The 19,384-nt window shown below is 34.2% G+C and overlaps 2 protein-coding genes across 2 annotated transcripts in view; both read left to right on the top strand.

Moving 5' to 3' along the window:
* LOC132906064 (neurotrimin-like) overlaps positions 1-2,230 on the top strand; it is a 316,775-nt gene extending 314,545 nt beyond the window's left edge. Inside the window, exon 11 of the mRNA XM_060957922.1 lies at positions 2,190-2,230. Coding sequence (XP_060813905.1) covers positions 2,190-2,215 — 26 coding nt within the window. The 3' untranslated portion in view covers positions 2,216-2,230. The remainder of the gene's footprint in view (positions 1-2,189) is intronic.
* Positions 1-19,384, top strand: part of LOC132906121 (transmembrane protease serine 9-like) — a 400,143-nt gene that overhangs the window by 16,974 nt on the left and 363,785 nt on the right. The gene's annotated exons all lie outside the window — the stretch shown is intronic.

Below are 19,384 nucleotides of genomic sequence, written 5' to 3'. Positions count from 1 at the left end.
TAAAATTGGAAACTTGATTGAATAAAAGAATATAAATCAAATTAAAGTTAACATTTAAGTGTATTTAATAACTGAGATTGGCATCAATGAAAATTCAATAAATCGAATGGAAAATATCTTGCAGTATAATGTGGAAATCAATTTGTAAGGTAAATTACGCGAAGTTAGGACAATATTTCCAAGGCAATCAGCTGGTTAGAAAATGGCATTGTTGGTTTCCCTAGCAAACCGCATCTTGATCCAATTACTAAGTTACTTGTTAATAATTGGAAATCACAATCTCTCAAATAGGATCTAATAACTTGTTTCAAACTATATAATTAGTCCGAATTAATCGGCCTCGTTTAAGTCAAATCGTTTGCAAGTACAGCTTAAATAGAAATCCATATGTTACTTCTTGCAACCAATGAGATATAGTGTCTATCGAATTATTTTACTTAAGTTCTTCTAATTATATTAAATATACGAAATAACGACTCCTGAATACATTATACATTATGTACAATACCAACTTTTAGATATTTCTTAACAAAATATAGAAAAAAATATTGAAATATAGATTATATGGTTTTGCCTATATCATAATGTATATTTTAGTATCTAAATATTGTATGAATAATTATATGCAAAATATTTTATATCAGAATAGAAATTATTAATAAACATCCAGTAACTAAATTTAAATATTCTTTCTGTTGAATTGAAATAAGTCTATATAGTAAATTGATGTTTAAAAATTATACTAGTCAACAAGGTTATGAACTTTCTTTATATACATTCAGTTCAGTATCTTTTTGCACTAAAATCTATAGTATATGATTGAAAAAATTATTTTATTAAAAACAAATAATAGGTTCAGCTATAACATTTATTTTAAATAGACGATTATGCATGTTACTAGTATTTCTATATTATAGATTCTATATTTAATCTACATTATATTTCCATATTACTTTCTCAAAAGTTTATAAATTTCGAGTTTATAACGGTTTACAAATGTAATTATTTAAAAATGATAATGCACGACATGTTGTGTAAGATTATGATATGTGACACTGTTGCATACCCATATATTGTCCATTCACGTAATGTATACTAGCTAAATATTTTTTATTCGTGTATACGCTAATGAATGTCGCATTAAATTAATATGATCACTGTGGCTGTGTAACAAGTAGCATCCCAGTTGCATGTGTACCTTGTACAACAATTATCCGCTTGTTATTTAAGCAGCGTGCTCAGGATTATTATTCTGGTGAGAATAATGTACACGTGCTGCTAATGCGAAATTTTAATACGAATTCTCGTTAATTATTATGCAACCCATTGATACGTACACATGTTTAAATGCCATTAGACAATATCCTATAGTTTTGAAATTACCAACTATCTAATCATGTACTCTATTTACGTTTAACAACATATGCTATATTCTTTAATTATATTTTATAGTTGATTAGCTAATGCATGTTATTTAGTATTACATTAACGTTGCAGGTACTATATTAATATTAGCCAATTTGATACCTATTATAAACTCATTTGTATTTGCATTCTCTTGATATTAGAGCTACTAACGAATTAGGTGTAAAACCTGGATCGAAGTAATCAAAACGAGACGCGTATAAAAAGATACATGGGAAGTGGCAATACAGAGAGAATGTAAGAGGAAAGACATGTATTAGGAAAAGTAATTTAAACTCCAGAAAATAAAGCATTCTAATTAATTTTGAAGAAGAATTTACAAATTAATTTTATTACTAGTCCTCGTATTAAAACACGGATGAAATTATGTTTTTCAATTAGTAGTTTAAAATAAGGAAACATATATATTTCCTTATTTTCATATATTATATCATTAGCTGAAAGCTACGCATCATATTTCTGAGAATTCGCGGTCAGTTAGCAAAACAAGGCTTAGTGGCTAGTGAACCAAGAGAGGGGGAAGGGATAATAATGTTCGTCAGTTGACGAAAAAGCTCAAGAATATTTATACAGATTCATTAAACGTGTCATACTAAAGTAGACATCCAAATGTATTTTAATGAGCATTAAAATTTTGTTATATCATAGTACCAATATAAATTAAAGTAATTGAACAATATTAAAAGAAGTTCTATTAACACATATAGCAAAGTAAAGAATATTTTTCTGTAATAATAACGTTGTACTCTTTTTTAATATTACAGGCATCGTCATAACAGCAAGGTTATAAGGGAAAAAATGAGGATAAGGTAGACAATATAACTTAATAAGAATATATAACTTGAGAGAATATAACTTGAAATATAAACTTGTACTATAGTTAGTCTACTTGAAACGTTAACAAGCTTCCTTCCTTGGAAATTATCAGAAATAATGACAAAGTAAGTACGTTTCACAGTCCTTCATGGCAGATTCAGAAGACAGATAGACCGAAAACCAACAATTTCGTAACACTGCAGGTATAAATCTCGGTGTAATCGTTCTCCAAATCCACAAATTCATCCCCACCACGAAACTCCATTACAAGACAGTATCAACGAGCACGGTGATCGAGCGGCCATTCGTTTAAAGAAGCGTCGCCTTCAAAGACAATATTTATAATGGTTGTAATGAAAAGGGAAAGGGAAGGCGGTAGAGAAGAATGGAAGGTCGGGAGCGGAAGAGAAAAAAGAGTGGTGAGCACGGCGAAGAAGGACGGGGGGAGGGGAAGGGGCAAGGTGGTGGGTCGAGGCTAGCGAGAGATTTATTTGAAGCAACCGGGTCTTTGCCACCAGAGTCCGTGTGTACTTTCCACCCTAAGATATTGCGGTCGTTTCCCTTTGGTCAGAGAAGCCGAAGAAAAGTCGGCCGCCAGTTTTTTCGTTCCCTCAAACGGCCATTCGACTACTCTCACCCCCCCGTTCGACCAGGTTCTCTCCTATCAATTCATTGGATTTTTAGCGAGAGACCGGTTATAACCGGCAGTTTCGCGTGAAATGTGCCCCCACCGAGTTAAAAATTGGCTTCTAATATGATATACGCAGGTCGCCATATGGCTGGGAAAGCGCCGCAAACGTGAACGATATTTTCAGTTTCTTCGCTTATTTCCCCTCTTCTCACGCCTTGCGTTCGCCCCGGTTGATCGTTCTCTCCGTTCGGTGTCGCGAAGAGAACAGCCTCGCATATTCCTGCTCCATTCGGTCTTGCCTAACGTACTATTGGAAAGCGATAGTGTTTTCGCGCTGGCGGTTCTCTTATGGCACGGCCATATTTCATCGCGCTATCCTATCGAATACTAGGTGAACTAGAGCGAGAAAGAGGGAAGACAACGGTGAACGGTGCAGAGGAAATACGGATGCATTTAATATGCAATTGCCGGGGAGAAACTGTCGAAGAATCGGTGAAAACACGTGCGTCCAGGTTCGCGACATCTGGCTCCATGGACCCACACCTCTTTGGTGATAAACTTTCAAAGATCGTTTTTACGTTTTCGATCGCGAACGTGCCGAAGCTCAGGAACAGTCGAGCTACACGTGCGCACTAGAAAACGTGCTGAAGATCCTTCCACAAGAAGTAGAAAATATCTGCATGAAATTTTGATTTACGCCTCCTTCGTGGATGGTCTAGTCGAGTCGCGGAATCGCCTGGAAACCGGATTAAATCTCTTCCCACCGAAGGAAGGAAGAGCCGTAGCTGGCAATTGGGTCAGTTAGCCGGCTGCCACGATTGGCCGCGATTTATTTTGCACTTGTTGCTGTCGTGACGGGTGTGCAAGGTAATTTTCTCTAGTTCCTGGTGTTGAGCGGTGTGCAGCGGCTTGTAACGTCCGCCAGCCGCTCAGGAACGTGTGAAGGATCACTTCCCGCCCGGATTTTTAGATTATTAAACGATGCTTTAGATTGTTAAACTGGTGTACTTGGGAAATTTCGATGAATGTTTTGTAACTTACGATAATTTTTATCGGAAGAAGTTGGTTAATTTTTGTATTTGATACGAGAAAATTTGATTTCATCGAAATTTGAAGCATTTGCAGTCGTTTTCAGATACTCGATCATCAAAATTCATTCAGTCGAATAAAGAAAAGTGTATATCATTTATAAATCGTACACATTTATCATTCTCTTTGAGTAGTAAAATGTTTCAATTGTGAAACAATTTAGATTACAAATGCTGTTCGAATTTGAAAGTGTAATTTTATATTTGAAAAAATTGCTGTTTTTGAATACGTTATTTTACATTACAACACAATGATTATAAAGAACATCTTTATTTTCCAAACAGTCGTCATTCATAGAATTCTTCACTTCTATTTACGATAATATGTACATAATATTTTACTAGAATAACGATTACTGGAGCAAAGAGTATTACCAAGTCGTGAGAGAAATTTATTATAATTAAACTTTTGAATTATTAATAATTTTCCAGTTGAAACTTTTTTATGCCAAGTCGATTCCCCGAAAAACCCATTTCTCCCAGTACCGATCACCCTTCATTTTTCGTCTTTCACAAAGGATATTACACTTTAAATTCTTCTTCAATTTATCGCATTGGACGTAGCCTGTCAGATTATTTCAAAATAACGCTTCTTAAATTGATCTGACTATCTATCGAACGCACTCCATGTGGGGTCACCGGTAACCTAAAATTACTTTTTCAACCGAACAACTTTTTCATTTATTCAAGAGGACGAAATCGATCGCGTGCCAATAATTGTGTAAAAGCTTCGATCGTAACGATCGAGGCTGGGCATTTATTTCGGAAAGTAACTTTCAATCAGACTGTCGATCAAGGCGTGCACGTTGGTGAAAGGAATAAAGAAATGGTAGTTGAAACTAGAGCTCCAGGAATATTTTGTTATGCGGTGAAATTTTAATGGGGTTCACGCGTCACTTTGGGAAATCTATTAAAGAGCCCGAACACATTCTGTCGGACAATCCGAGACTGAAACTCGGTGAAACTACTCTGGGGTTGTACGGAACGTTCAGAGTGCATGCACATAAGCTTGGAACGTGTATAAATGCGTGCAAGAACCGAGCTTCATTCTCTGGGACTTCTTGCGCCGCTATCCGCTTGAAGAAATATAATTATAAATTTTAGCATTACGCTTTGAATTAATATTGTCTAAGTTGACAACGTTCTCTTCACTATCATTATCACTCGCATCTGCCGTCTCTGTTCGTTAATTGCAGACAGTGGCTTAAGATTTGGAGGCAGACTAAAGTAGACACGGAATATTCGATGAAGGTGATTGAATTCTCTGCGAGGGATATCGATGTTCTCGATAGGTATCCGAGATGCACGAAATGTCGCCGACATACATCATGGATGGATGCGATGGAAACGTATCGAGGCGTAGCTTGTTGCTTATGCGTGTCACAGAGATTAAGATCATGCCGGTGAAGATTATATTTGAAGATTTCCCTAAACTTCATCTTTTGGTAATGCTAATATTTATTTTGTCTGGATGAGATTCTTTAAATATTTAACAGGGTAGTTTCTTAACTGCGAACTTCTACAATCACGGAATTAAAAAATAACGCAGCATATCAATTTCGATCAGATTGGATTTTATTCTCGTGAACTCAAATTTCTTGTAATTAATTTTTAGTAGGAATTATTAAGTATATGATTTGTTATATAATGCCTTTCTTAGCTATCTAACAAGCAGAAGAAAAATTTTTATTCGAAATGACGATTTTATTGCAAAACTCTAATTTTGTATAAATAATAGATATTACGTAGATATATTTATTTTACAAATGTTAATGTAAAAATGGCCAGCAGTAGAGGTCCTGATACTGCATTCTTTATATTCAAATATAGGAGAGATCTTTTAGTCGTTGTTTTCATCGTCCCAATAATATAATACAAAGAACGCGTTTTCTTTGATGTGTTGAGTGATTTCCATTTTCTTCAATATGGGAGGCAAAGTGTTCAGCTGTCGAAAGTGAAGAGGAGTCGCGTCAAAGGATTCGATAAATTGTCGAAGATGAAATTGTTCTTTCAATTCCTTTCGCCTTCTCCCAAACTTTTCAATAATTCTATTCTCATATGAAAACATGGAAAACACGAAGTAAAAATTCAAAAGAAACAATGTTCAAAACTTATGAAACGATTATACAAAAAGTTAAGTTCACACATATAAAATATTGTTTTTTAAAAATAAGGCTTTAAATGCATATCTTTCTATTATACTAAAACAGTATATCATTTAGTTAAAGTAATTTCCGTATAGTTACAGATCTTTCATGTTCTCAAATAATTTCAAACTACTTATGTTTCTGTAAATGATCTTATTAATCATAAGTTTGCTTAGAACTAAATTTATTATCCCTATATAATACAATATAATTTCAGTATGAAATGTTAAATAGAAATTGACATTTCTGATTGTCAATCTGTTATTATATCTGTAGCATAATATGGAACGACATGGATGCTAGACGTCTAGCGATTAGAACGGTACATACTTTTCTCGAAAGATGCCGTCTAATCCAATTTACCAAAGAATTTGTAGGATTCGCAAGGAATACTGGCAATTCAATATAAAAGCCACGTGGGACAAACAAGATCCCGTGCGGGAACACGACTTGATCAGCCAATCCTGCAAACCAATATTGGCGTCGGGTTTGTAACCCTATTCCTCGACAGAGAAATTCATCCAATCATAGGTTTCGACACGAGGCCAAACATATGAACGCAGAGCTTATCCTCATCACTGGACATGTGGCTAATTTTTCAAGACAGCTTCACACGATGGACACTGTGATCCTATGTTGAACGTAAATACGTCAATAAGTCGAGAAATAATGTTTCGACTTTTATCCGACTTTATACTGAATAAATTTTGGTCTATCAAATTATATTAGGCAATATGGATTTGGGAAGACATGACAAACGATTGAGAAAAGATTCTATGTTTATTTGTATTATATTATTATTATATATTATTATTCATTATATATCATATTATTTTATATTATATATTATTATTATTATATATTATATCATATTATTTTATTTTCAACTTATAGCTATATAATTATTTTTCTCAATCGTTTGTCATGTCTTCCCAAATCCATATTGCCTAATATAATTTGATATAATATAATTTTATATAATTATATAATTATATAAAAAGAAATAGCTATATAATTAGATTTCTTTTTATCTTTTCTAGACTCTGCTTAGAGCTTTATATCACGAATATAGTAATCTTTTGTGTAGAAGATATGTAGTTATGAAATGGAATAAGTTAGTCCTTGAATTGGATAGATTTCATTACACGTATTTAATGAAATATAAACGCAGGTGTGAATACATCTATCGAATATATATTTTTAGATATTATTTGTATTTTTAGAAACGAAAGATGTGGCAATAGATCAATTTCATCTTCTCTTCATTTAATTGTGAATTATATAGGAATAGAGATTAGAGATATTACTTATAACTACATTTATTCGGTAATATCGTTTTGTCGTAAGATAGAATTCAACAATTTCAATGCTTAATTGACTTGACGAATTTATGGCGCGAGGGAAACGCTGTGAGAATTAAGTTCAGAGATAGCAGCACTATGAACTGCGCTGAACTGTGAAATTGGGATTTCAGGTACGTGTATTTTTACCGTGTGTTAGTTTTTTTTATATTCTATTACGGAATGAGAATGAGCAAAAAAAAAAAAAAAGAAAAATAAGGAGAAGTACATTTCATACATTCTTCACAACTATAATCTACGATTTTACGAGTACCTAAAATATTTTCATTCCATTTAACGATATAAAAATACAAGAGAGAGAAACTTCATTTCTGGAGAACAGAAATTATGAAAATTTTCCTTTTTTTAATGAAATCTCACTGTACATTTATTATATTTTAGTTAGAAAGTTTTCACTATCATGCAGTTATAAAGTAGAACTCACGTAAACCTGAGAATACATATTTTGGATGATGGCCAAGAGCACCGCTTCTCAATAACCTCAGCAACGTGTATTGAAAAATTAAAAACACGATTTAGTGTTCTCGATAACCACACACAGCAGATTATTCTTTAAAAAAAAAGTAATATCTACAATTTTGCTGCTAAATGATTATCGAAGACAGGATTTGATCGTTGAAATTATTAATTCACAAAAGAGGTACTTGCAAGTATTCCTAAATGAAAAGTTAGTTTCTGCCTTAATTAGATTTCTAATTTCTAAATTCGAAAATTACCAAATTTTCAATGAAATTATTGAGACATTTTATAGAAATTATGAGAGTTTAGATTTATATACCATAAGATACTGAAATCTTTGGTATAGTAGTGCGCTTAATGTTCGGAGACGTTCAAATTTTCCTGTTAAAGTTTCTCTCTGCCCACAATCTCTTTCAAATTAAAAGTTTTCATCACCTGTGCCACTTTTCCACTAAGTTTCTCGCATAGTACCATTCTAGGACATTTCTCCGATTCGAAATATACGTCCTGCGTGAAGCAGCGAATCGCACCGCGTCACACTATGGTCATGTTATTTCACAGTCTGGAACTCCAGTTACCTACTTACCTAGAGGCGCGCAAAGGGCAACGGAATGACGATGGATCGATAACTCGACAACCGGTAACCACTACCTTTCTTCGTCGGCTTTACGTAATTCTCGAGGCATTGTTCGCGAGACTCAGCTACATAAGAAGTTAATAACGCTTCATTTGCTTATGAAGGCTATCGCGCGAGAAAAATTGTTCGCGTCACGGGATACACGCTCGTAAATCAACCGCGTCATCACGCGTTCGTTCTGCGCTTTTCATGAAAAATTCGGTGACGATAGTTACCAAATTCTCTTACTTACGACGCGACCCACCGTTATGAATAGACTATCGCATAATGCGCGACATTTTTTACGTGCTACGTCAACGCTATCTTACGTTCCATCGTATACCATCTAGTTTGTTAAGGTTCGATTTAAAGAAAGTTAATTAAAATTGGAACAGTTTCGATCGAGTTTTAAAACTGATGATTGTTCGTAATCTATGTTAAATGATATATTATTTGATCTTATATTATCTATTCTTCTATTATCTTTTAATCTACTACTTAAACAAGCAGGTAAATGAGTATTTAATAATTCTTGATGTCTTTTGCACTTTTAAATGAAAGCTAGAATATTTTATGGAATTCGATTTACCAGAGCCATTAATGTCAATCGAAATATGCAAAATTATCTCTGTTTTATTTTGGGTTGCAACAAAGCGGGCTACGTTCTATTTGTTCCCTTTGTCAATATTTTCCTATAATTAATAAAATGCGTAAAGAGTGTACATAATTATGTGATCGTCAGTGCATCACGTTGAAATGAAAAATACATAGCTACGGTACTTCCTGTAAACGTGTTAATTAAAAATCTAAAAAAGGACGGAATATTCCATTAATCTCATATTGTACTGTTCGTAAAACAAGTACATTGATTTATTTCATTTATAAAAATGGTAAATATCTTTTAAATATTTTAATAGCCTTTTCATATCTCATTTTGCAACAATTAGTAAAAACCATATCATCTCATAATATCTCTTACTATAATTAAAGAATTAAAACAACAGTTACAAGTTGACGATGTGTGTTTCACAAAATTATAAAAATTGTAATATATTGTGGAATATGCACTGTACTCTTGTATTTATTATTAGAAACACTGTGTAAAATCAATATTACATGATTAATATCTTTTCAGGAGAAAACAAATTGTTATGTACATTACATTCTATCGTAAATGTTAAATAAATTTAAATTATAATTAGTGAGCTAGGCATATTTCTTTATTTTTTCTTGTATGCATTACAGAAGACGGCAATATAAATTTTCTATTCGTGGTCCATGAAAATTTCCAAAGGAAAATAAATATAAATAAATATTATTCGTCGTAACGTCGTACGTTGCGACGCTCGTTAATCTTCACTAGATGCGTCCCTCTAATGATGAGAATCCCTCTGTTATCTCGTTGGACGCCTCCCCCCATGAGCGCACTCAGTCTCAAATTAACCATAATGAAATAACGATCTCACGTTCCCGACATCGTCGAGAGGATGCTGACAAAACGATCTCGGTGCTCTGTTATCTTAGACAAAAGGGTTACTGAGGTTGCGGCAATATCACAAGGAAATAACAGGCTGTGTTTCGAAAAATTCTATGCAGAATCCTGTAACCTAAGCTCTTCTTACCAAATGGACTGTTACAATGTTTCCTTAAACGATTTTTTATTAGTGTTCCAAACATTTCTGTATTCAAAATCTTGGGAGAAAAGTGGTTTAAGTAACTGTAATTAGAGAATACTTTAGATACAGTTAAACTTTAGTAAAGTACTTAAAGTAAAACAATTTTGTTGCTTGCACGTATCAAAACTGTTCTTTTATTATAGGAATTCACAAAGGACTTGTAAATTGGTAACAAAATATTTTAGATAAATAGGAGTAACGTTTAAAAATTTTCTAACACTTCTTTCCTCTTGATAAGAGATAGAAAAATTATGGGTAAAGAGATGTATAATAATTTTAATTCATATTCAATTAATTCGTAATCGATACAATTATGTGTATAGTAGCATATAATTATAAAGTGAAGTACACTTTCTAATAGCTAATGCAGAATAGCAAAATTGCCGAATGTAATTGTCAAATCTTGTGTATCTATTTTATCGTTTGAAAAATTTCAAAAATCTCTGGCCTATTCCTCTTCAAGTATGTGTAATTTAGATATTCTTCTAAACATATATAAATAGTATAAATATTCTATAATAACATTCTTATTTGCTAATAATAATTTGAATAAATAGTCTAGGTAATCAATAATAAATAATAAAATAGTAATTTCCATGAAATTCGCGGAGCGCGCGGTATAACTGCTAAGTGGTTGTTACAATTCGATCAGATTCAAAGATAGTAATCGATGGCGCGCAGAACTCGCGTAACATCGAGACAGACAAACAAGTGGTTCTTTGGAAAAAGTGTCCTGAAAGCAGCCGTCTATCGATTACTATGCATTACAAAGACCAATGCACGCGCTGTTCTACCGAAGAAAAGCTTAACAATGGCAGTATCTAGCTGCATAACCGCGCGAACGAAACGACTGTGCATAAATTCCGTGAGAACCCATGGGCCTCCTGGATTCTTCGTAAATTCAGATTTACCGCTAAAATCTCGCCAAGCCAAAAGCACGTATCCACTTGTAGTGAATCGTGCGCTCGATAAGTTTATAAGAATCGAATAAATCGATATCAGTTTAATGGTCAACTTGCCAATCTTGATAAAAAGACAGAAAGATAATGTTTGACGTAATGACGAATTGCATCTATGAATCTCGTTTTGGTTTATCATGGTATTTTTACAGATTGATATTTTCGTATCTTTAATTTGTGAAGTGATAATGGGTCGTTTCTCATTGATGGTGAGAAATCTCTTCAATTTTGGTATTAAGAATTAATAACATCAACTTCATTGTGATAAAATAGGTTTTAAGAATAGATATGATTGACACGTTGGAGATAGTGTTTTCAAATGAATAAGTTATCACATCTTAAATATAAATGATTTGGAAGTTGAGAATTCGTTTCAGATGTTAATGAATAATAATTTAGAAAGAAGATATATTTTGACGTTAGAAAAATACAATTACGTCGAAGATGACAGGGAGAATGTGACAGGTCCAAAGAGAGTTATAGAAAATTATATTCGATCCAGAGATATGTAATTGGATATAAAATTATATGTATAAGGCAGGTTCAGAAGGTATTCATTACGTCTACGAATACAATTTCTCAATATCATAATATTCTAATAATAAGCTGAAAAATAGATAGTTACATTAATACTAAATGTCTCACTAAAAATATAAAATTACTAAATAAATCAAATAGACTCTTGTAATCATTGTATACATATATATAAGTATGAGAAGTGTGTGATATGTATCACACATTTCTACAACTTCTTTCGTCAGATTATTATCAAGTTACATTAATATTGAAGTATCTCCAGCTTGCTACAATATTTTAATAATTTAAATAATTTAAATTACTACATTTAAAATTACTATACCACATATTTCTATCACCACATAACACGTATGTAAATATTTTGTACCAAAATATTCTATTCCCCTACACTATATTGAAACCAACGTCGAAAATCACTCGGCGAAAATAACGTTTTCAAACAACACTGATTTTTTGTTTTTTTTTTTTTTTTTGGTCTACTTCACATAGAACAAAGCTCGCAATACGCTCGGAATTAGAATTACGAGGTTCATTTTTACGCGGTAGTTCAGGCTTTTTTCTGCTTTGCGGAACACAAATCAGCGGGTCACGGTATCTTGATTCCTTGCATTCGCATTCATTAAAACACGGCGTCTCGTAGCACGTTCATGTAATTTTAAACGCTTCACTGTGTTGTAAATACCGTATTGTTACCTTGTCGCAGGCGAATATTTATCGTTACTGGAGGAAAAACTAGTTGAAACAAATGCCACTGTATCATTCTTACACTTAGGTCATTTTTGAAAAATGTTTTTCTGATCTTTGAACTTTTACGTTATTGCGTATTATTCTACTATTTTTACATTTTGTAGCTTCCGAAGATGAAAAGAAAAAAAATAAACAAGTAAAGATTAAATCTTGGGAACAAATAAAAATTGATGAAATAAATATAAGAGAAACATCTACATATAGCTGATATTCGGTTTCCCCGAAAAATGATAACAATTCAGTTCATTTAAAAAGCATTTTTACATTTCTGGATATTTGTATATCCATATTTTTGTATCCCAGTGTAAAATTATTGTCTTTTTATTTGTTTTCACTAAAAATATTTATAGTGTAGATTTTTCTGGCAATATTTGCTTGATAAATTGTTTTTGCTTGTTGAATTTAATTAAACATAATACCTGGTCTATATTTGACCTGAATTGATTTATGTACCACGGTAATATCTGGCTATTAGAATATTTAATATTTTAATGAAAAATTATTATTATGCTGGAATTTTAGTAATACATATGTAATATATTAACACTGTTATAACAATTATTCAATATCATATAAACTATTAATCATACTTTCTTACTTCCCAAAGTAGCAAGAATAATTTATTTTCTTTAATGTATTTTCTTTGTACATGATTAAACTGCCATTGTAAGGTAAAATAGAATTATACATTTAAATATTTATCAAAATAGACCAATCTACTTTCTTCTTTATTAAATAGGTATGAATAAGGTTACTAAATGTCTCCCTAAAAGCATAAAGTTACTAAATAAATCAAATAGACTCTTGTAATCACTGTATATATATAAGTATGAGAAGTGTGTGATATATATCACACATTTCTACAACTTCTTTCATCAGATTATTATCAAACTCAATACCGTGCGCTGGATACCACGTAATACTCTCTGAAGTTTCTCTCTTTGCAAACGCCGTTGTAAATCCGTTCCGTATAAGACATGTTCGCTGAAATAAAATATATTGTACTATTAAAGTGCAATCTCTGTGTGTTTCTTATCCAGGGTTTCAACGGTATCACATCACGAAACCAATATTTCCAATAAACGATTTAGCAGAAGAATCCTTTCCAGTGGTTTGTAACAAAAATTCCCTTATGCTGTGTGATCGCTGGTCATTAAAGCCCGGCAACGAGCAGCAACGGCAATTCAAAGATAACTTCGATGGGCTTGTGCATCGTTGAATACGCATCACCGCCACCAATTTATTTTATCTCGCGTTAAACACCCTCAATTTAATTGTTCCATTATAAAATAAACGGCGGTGCGGGCCTTAACAAATTACACGTTTCCGTGAATGTATTATAGTAGAAGAAATGTCCTGCTATCGACGCGTAAACAGTCGCCACTGGGATATCCAATATGGTACCGCTAGTTAACAGGGTATAAAGTGTTTTGTGGCAGCCCAGTTAAACGCCGAGAAGACAGAAAAGTATGCATGTAAATTAGGGGACAAAGTGGCTGATAAAAGATCAAGATTTTTTTTTTAATTAACGTATAAAATTAAGATGTTTATGCATTCATGGGAAAGTTGAAGGTATAAAAATGCACGCTTTCCAAAACTTATAACAAGATGAACAAAATTCCATGTACAGAATGCATATATTCGAGATGTAATTTTTTAACGAATATAAAATTTTTATTCATTAATCATCTCTCTAATAATTCCGGCCAATTACCATCACATCTATGATACTATTATATGCGATAATACTTATGAGCAGAGATGTATTTTGATTGACTATTGTCAATTAATTTGCTTCTCATACGTACGCGATCGCGCTGCATAACTTTCCAAATAATTCAAACTATGCGTGATTGTTATAAAATGAAGTCTTCAACCTAAGCGTGTCACTCAGCCCACGAATGAATGCTTATCTATCTAGTTCAGCAAGCATCGTAGATTACTCCTAGTGTTACGCAAGCATAACGTGCTTGATTCATCGAGCGTCGCTTAATGTGAGCGAAAAATTATCCTCAAACGTGAACAAAGTCGCAAGAAACGAAATATGTAATAATTTGTCGCAGTGACGTAGCAGCTGATAACTTTCAACTCCTTAAGGATTAATATTTGTTAATGTAATATTTATTTCCTGATTTCTTTCTAATCAATTCACATTATTCGATTGCATTGAATTCATATTGTGATTATGAAAAGAATTTTATTGCATGAATTTGCTCAATACGCTTTCTCTTTAATAGTTCTTCTTTCATTTGGATTCTAAAACTTTATGAAGTCCGAAGAAATCGGATTTTATAATATTATGATAAACTTCTTGTTTCATATAATAGAACTTCTTATGCATACGATTTGTGATGTATATATTACAAAAAAGTTATTAATATAATACACACAACAAAATAGCAAGTTACTATAATTACATTTATCTGATAATGTAACGTTTACGCAAATTTTGAATGTTTATTCACTGCTTCGTTCTTAATCAAGCAACAGTGCTTCTAATCTAAGCAACGAACGACCGTGTCGTAAAGTAATACGATTCAACCGCGTGATATATCGCCGTATTTACAACAATTAATCTTCATTTGCCGACGTTCTTTCCGTTCGTGTAGCTTTCCTTCTGTAAATATTTTTTGGTGCAAAGGTTTACGTAATTTTATTGTGCACTAGGTATGCAGAACGAGTGTATCGATCGGATTTGAATTTATGAAATATAATTATTATTCTAGACGATATTATCACATATTAAATTGTGTTTATGCGTTAGGCTGTCTTTATGCATTTATGGAAAATTTAATAATAAGGTTTCCAAATATGTACTTTGACCAGAAAACAGGAGTTTATTTGAGGATATTTTTAGAAATGTTTCCACCACACATAAATATTTCTTTTGAAATTTCAACCACTATTAAACAAGTTATATACACGGCGACTGGAAAAATAAAAAAACCAGATAAAGCAAAAGTTTGCCAAGCTGAAATGTAACAAATTCTACAAATTCCTGGGTACGAAGTTTCAAACTACTTTCCTCATATACCATACATACATTCGCGGAATATTTTTCAACAGCAAATAAAGGAGCAAAGTGTTACGATTTAGGAACAAACAAGTTCGTGATAGCTTCGCGGCATTTCGACTATTGACTAGCCATTTAAACCTTTGTTTCCAGTGGTTGTATTCATGATGCGCCACTATTTTTCTAAATTTTACAGGTTCGGACGATGAGAGCAACGACTGCACCACATTTTCACTTCCCAGCTCTGCGTCCTCTTTCTCTCTCTTTTTCTTTTTTTTTTTTTTGTGCCTTCTCTCCTCGTGAAATTTAATGCTACGCTTGGACGCTCCTGTAGCCGCTATTGCTGAACGTGCTATTTCAAGTTATGATTACGTACACGCCGCAATTTCCACCTATCCAGCTTTCTTCTGCATGAATTTCGATATACGTGCCGTAGGTTTCCCGTTTAATTCCGTGTACGCGGATTTTCCAGAATTATTCGGAGAAAAAAAGGTGGGAACTAATTGTTACTTCGCGTTCGTTTCGTTTATTTTCAAACGGTACCTTTTCCACGGCGCGTGAACGCGGTATTTTGTAATGTAAACTTTCGTTGCGCGTTGTTGTACATTGAATAAAATTGTTACGCGGTATGGAGATAAGTTGCGGAATTTTTCTACCAATATCTATTTATCAGGGTGTAATAATCCAATTGTGCTTTACGTAAAATCTTTCCTTTAAGGATTTATAAAAATTCAATGCACAGCGAGTATACTGTGCAATGAGCAGTTTCTAAAAAGCAGAGTCAGGCAGGTTTTACACGTATAAGAGATATATTGATATATGAATACAAATAATACAATGAATTATTATATTCTGTAACATATTTATTAATAACTACGGTATTAGACATTTTTTATTAGCAGTTAACTCCTTATCATATGATATCAAGTTCTTCTCGTGATACAGTACGCTGGACACACAACAAACGACAAATATATTCGAATTGAATCTGTGTTTCAATTTAAAATTCCGTTTCGATTCGTAAGATTGAACATCGTTAGACCTAAGTTGTAGCATCTTAATTTTCATATTAGTCATTATTTTAAGAACGAAGAATTACGTTTAATAAATGTAGCCATAAGAAATTTCTATTTCGAAGAACTAACCAATCATCATAGAAACAATCCCACAAAAAAATAAAATATAAAAATAAAATTCATATCTACTACGATCAAGCAACAATCATTACACTAAATTAGACCAGAAGCATCGTCACGCCGTTACCAATCTCCCAAACACCTCAACCTCAGACAAACCTTACAAGAACCTCGGACCAATCGCGACTTGCCCTGCGTCCTCATAATCCACTATCAGCCCGAGCCAAGTCGCAGACAGTTAGCCCTCCGATCGCGCTATCTCCGCTAGTATCATCGTAAGCGATCTCGAGGGATATTATCTGGATCCCCGAAGCCGCCAGTTCGGAAGTGTTCGCGAGAAAAACGAGCCTCGATAAAAGCACGCTGCGCCTCCCACTCCCTGATAACAACCTCATCCTTGTCGTCGAATCGTGTTTACAAGAAAAAACTTCGACTTTGGAAAGAAAGAAAGAAAGAGAAGAGGTCACAGCCTAGGTACGTGGATGTAACGTTCTGGAACTACGTTCTCAAAAGAACGGGACGATCGAAGGATAGAACAGGCCGCGTATACAGCATACCAGAAGGGTGGGAAAAGTATTTGGGATTTAAAGGAACTCTCGAGTAGGAGAGGGTAACTTCTTTTGTCGGATGCAATGTGAAAAGAATGACCGGCTAGCCTGTTCCCACGACGCACCACGAAGATCGAAAGTCGTAGGTGAGAGAGGGCTGTTGAAGCAGTCTGATTCGGAGAACGATTCGAAAGCCACCTGCCCCCAGACTTTTCAACTATCCGTTAAGATCCGGCCTGGCTCGGATCGGCCGGGGTCAGGAAACCACCAGCCAATTTCTTTGAGTGCCCCAACCCGACTAGTCATCGTCCCCTGTGTCCATTGTGCTCCTATTGTGATCGGATATCAGCGTTATTTTTGTCTGAATTGCAGAATGGCCACCGATGGACTTCCTCGCGAGCCCACTGTGTCCTTCGACGTAGAAGATAGTCGCGCAGAGCTAGTAACGAGAAAGGAATTTATGTGTTCCGGACTGATACTGTTAATATTGAAACGTACCAAATGTGAATGTCTTCATAGGTCTTATTTGGGAGAGTGAAGGTGGTGAGTGAGCTAGAAGAGGGTTTGAGATGGAAGTAAGTGAAAGATGGAATTTGATACTATACTGGTGTAGTGGAGTGTTATTGTTAAACTGCGGATGTTTATGCAATTTTCAATTTTCGTGAATGTGACTAAGGAAATGGAAACTAAATAAAGATTTATGTCGTGTACTAAATATTATAATAAATATCCTTTGATCATGAAAAATGAAAATTGTCTTGGGAAGAACTTCGTTCATTCAGCAATTGATTTTTCATTAAGAAAACTTAATTGCCCGTCAAATTTCAAAATGCAGCTTTATTTTCTTTGCATCAAGATAAACGACTTATCACGAATCGACAGTTACGATTCGTATTTCTGACGTTTCAGGTTTCGCGAGAGAAACACGAAAATCGTGATAGACGGAGTTGTTTAAAAGGGTCGCGCGAATGAAACGCTCGCGGATTCCGCGAAGAGAAACAGCGTGCAACTTTTACTGGCGCACAAAGCAAGTAAAGCGGGCCAAATTGGCTCTGGCGGAAAGTTTAAGAAGCACAAGAAAATTTTCTAAAGCGTCAAGATGCTCGAGCAACGGGATAAGGAGTGAGGAGTAGAAGGTTTTAAGAGACGACCGAGAGAAAACCAAGAAACGAAAGGGAAGAGCCGCGTTCGGTACGGAAACGTAAGAATGTCTGGAGAAACGAGGGAAATATTACTCGTGAAAGTTTGGTAACGTAAAAATTAAGACGACGTGGATAGGTCGAGGCGGAATCAGGACACTAATGGTAATTTGAGAATGAAAGAGAGAAAGAAATAACTTACCGTGCAGGTAGTGGTGGATATTTAAATCTGAATTTCGAAATTTTTCAACGTGATTTGGCGAGATAATGAAAATACAGTAAATAGATTAGGATTTCTAAATTGAATTATATATAAAATATACTACCACATATTTTGATATAATCTCTCCTACAATTCTAATTTTTGCTAGCAGAAGTAAATAAAATTTTAGTTAGAAGATACATAGTTGCAAATATATTTCTTTACCATTATGTAACTTCACATAAAATATATCAAACGCTAAACTTAAACGAAGTATCTCTGTAGCCACCTATACGTATTAAAACGTCCCAAAAACATTGTACTCAATGTACATTTCAAAACCACGTATCAATCAAACACTCAATTCCAAACAATACAGTATCTCGATGAATTTAAACCAAAGTATAAAGGCGATTCTTCTAACCAGTATCTTCCATCTTGCGACGGGGATTGATCCCAGGGAATCGAAACTTGCTATGGGAGGGAAAAAGTCCGAAAATGTCCAGCGCGGAGTAGTTTGCCAAGAATTACCAATCGATCTAGCAACTCCCACAGGTACAGGTACTTCCGAGGCAGCACCAGCATCAGTAGTACCCTTCTTCGTTTTTCTTCGGGTAGTCGGGTGGTGGGTAGCATTAGCGTTAAGAGCAATAGAACAACGTGGCTACAGAGCGTGGCTTAAACCAGCCACTCCCTTCGGGCCGTGCTACGCCACTGGCAACGGTAAGAGCGACAAAAGCGGGGAGAGTTGATTAATGGAAGAAGTAAAGTCGTCACCGAACAACTCCGCCAACGTAGCCAGCCGATCCTTCTCTTGCTACCCTATCCTGTCACCTTCTCCAACCCTTCCGTCTTTGTTTCTCTTCGTTTCAGTCGTACTTATT

The sequence above is a fragment of the Bombus pascuorum genome, chromosome 4 (assembly GCF_905332965.1).
Source record: "Bombus pascuorum chromosome 4, iyBomPasc1.1, whole genome shotgun sequence".
Classification (NCBI taxonomy): domain Eukaryota; kingdom Metazoa; phylum Arthropoda; class Insecta; order Hymenoptera; family Apidae; genus Bombus; species Bombus pascuorum.
This window is presented reverse-complemented; position numbering and strand designations above follow the sequence as displayed.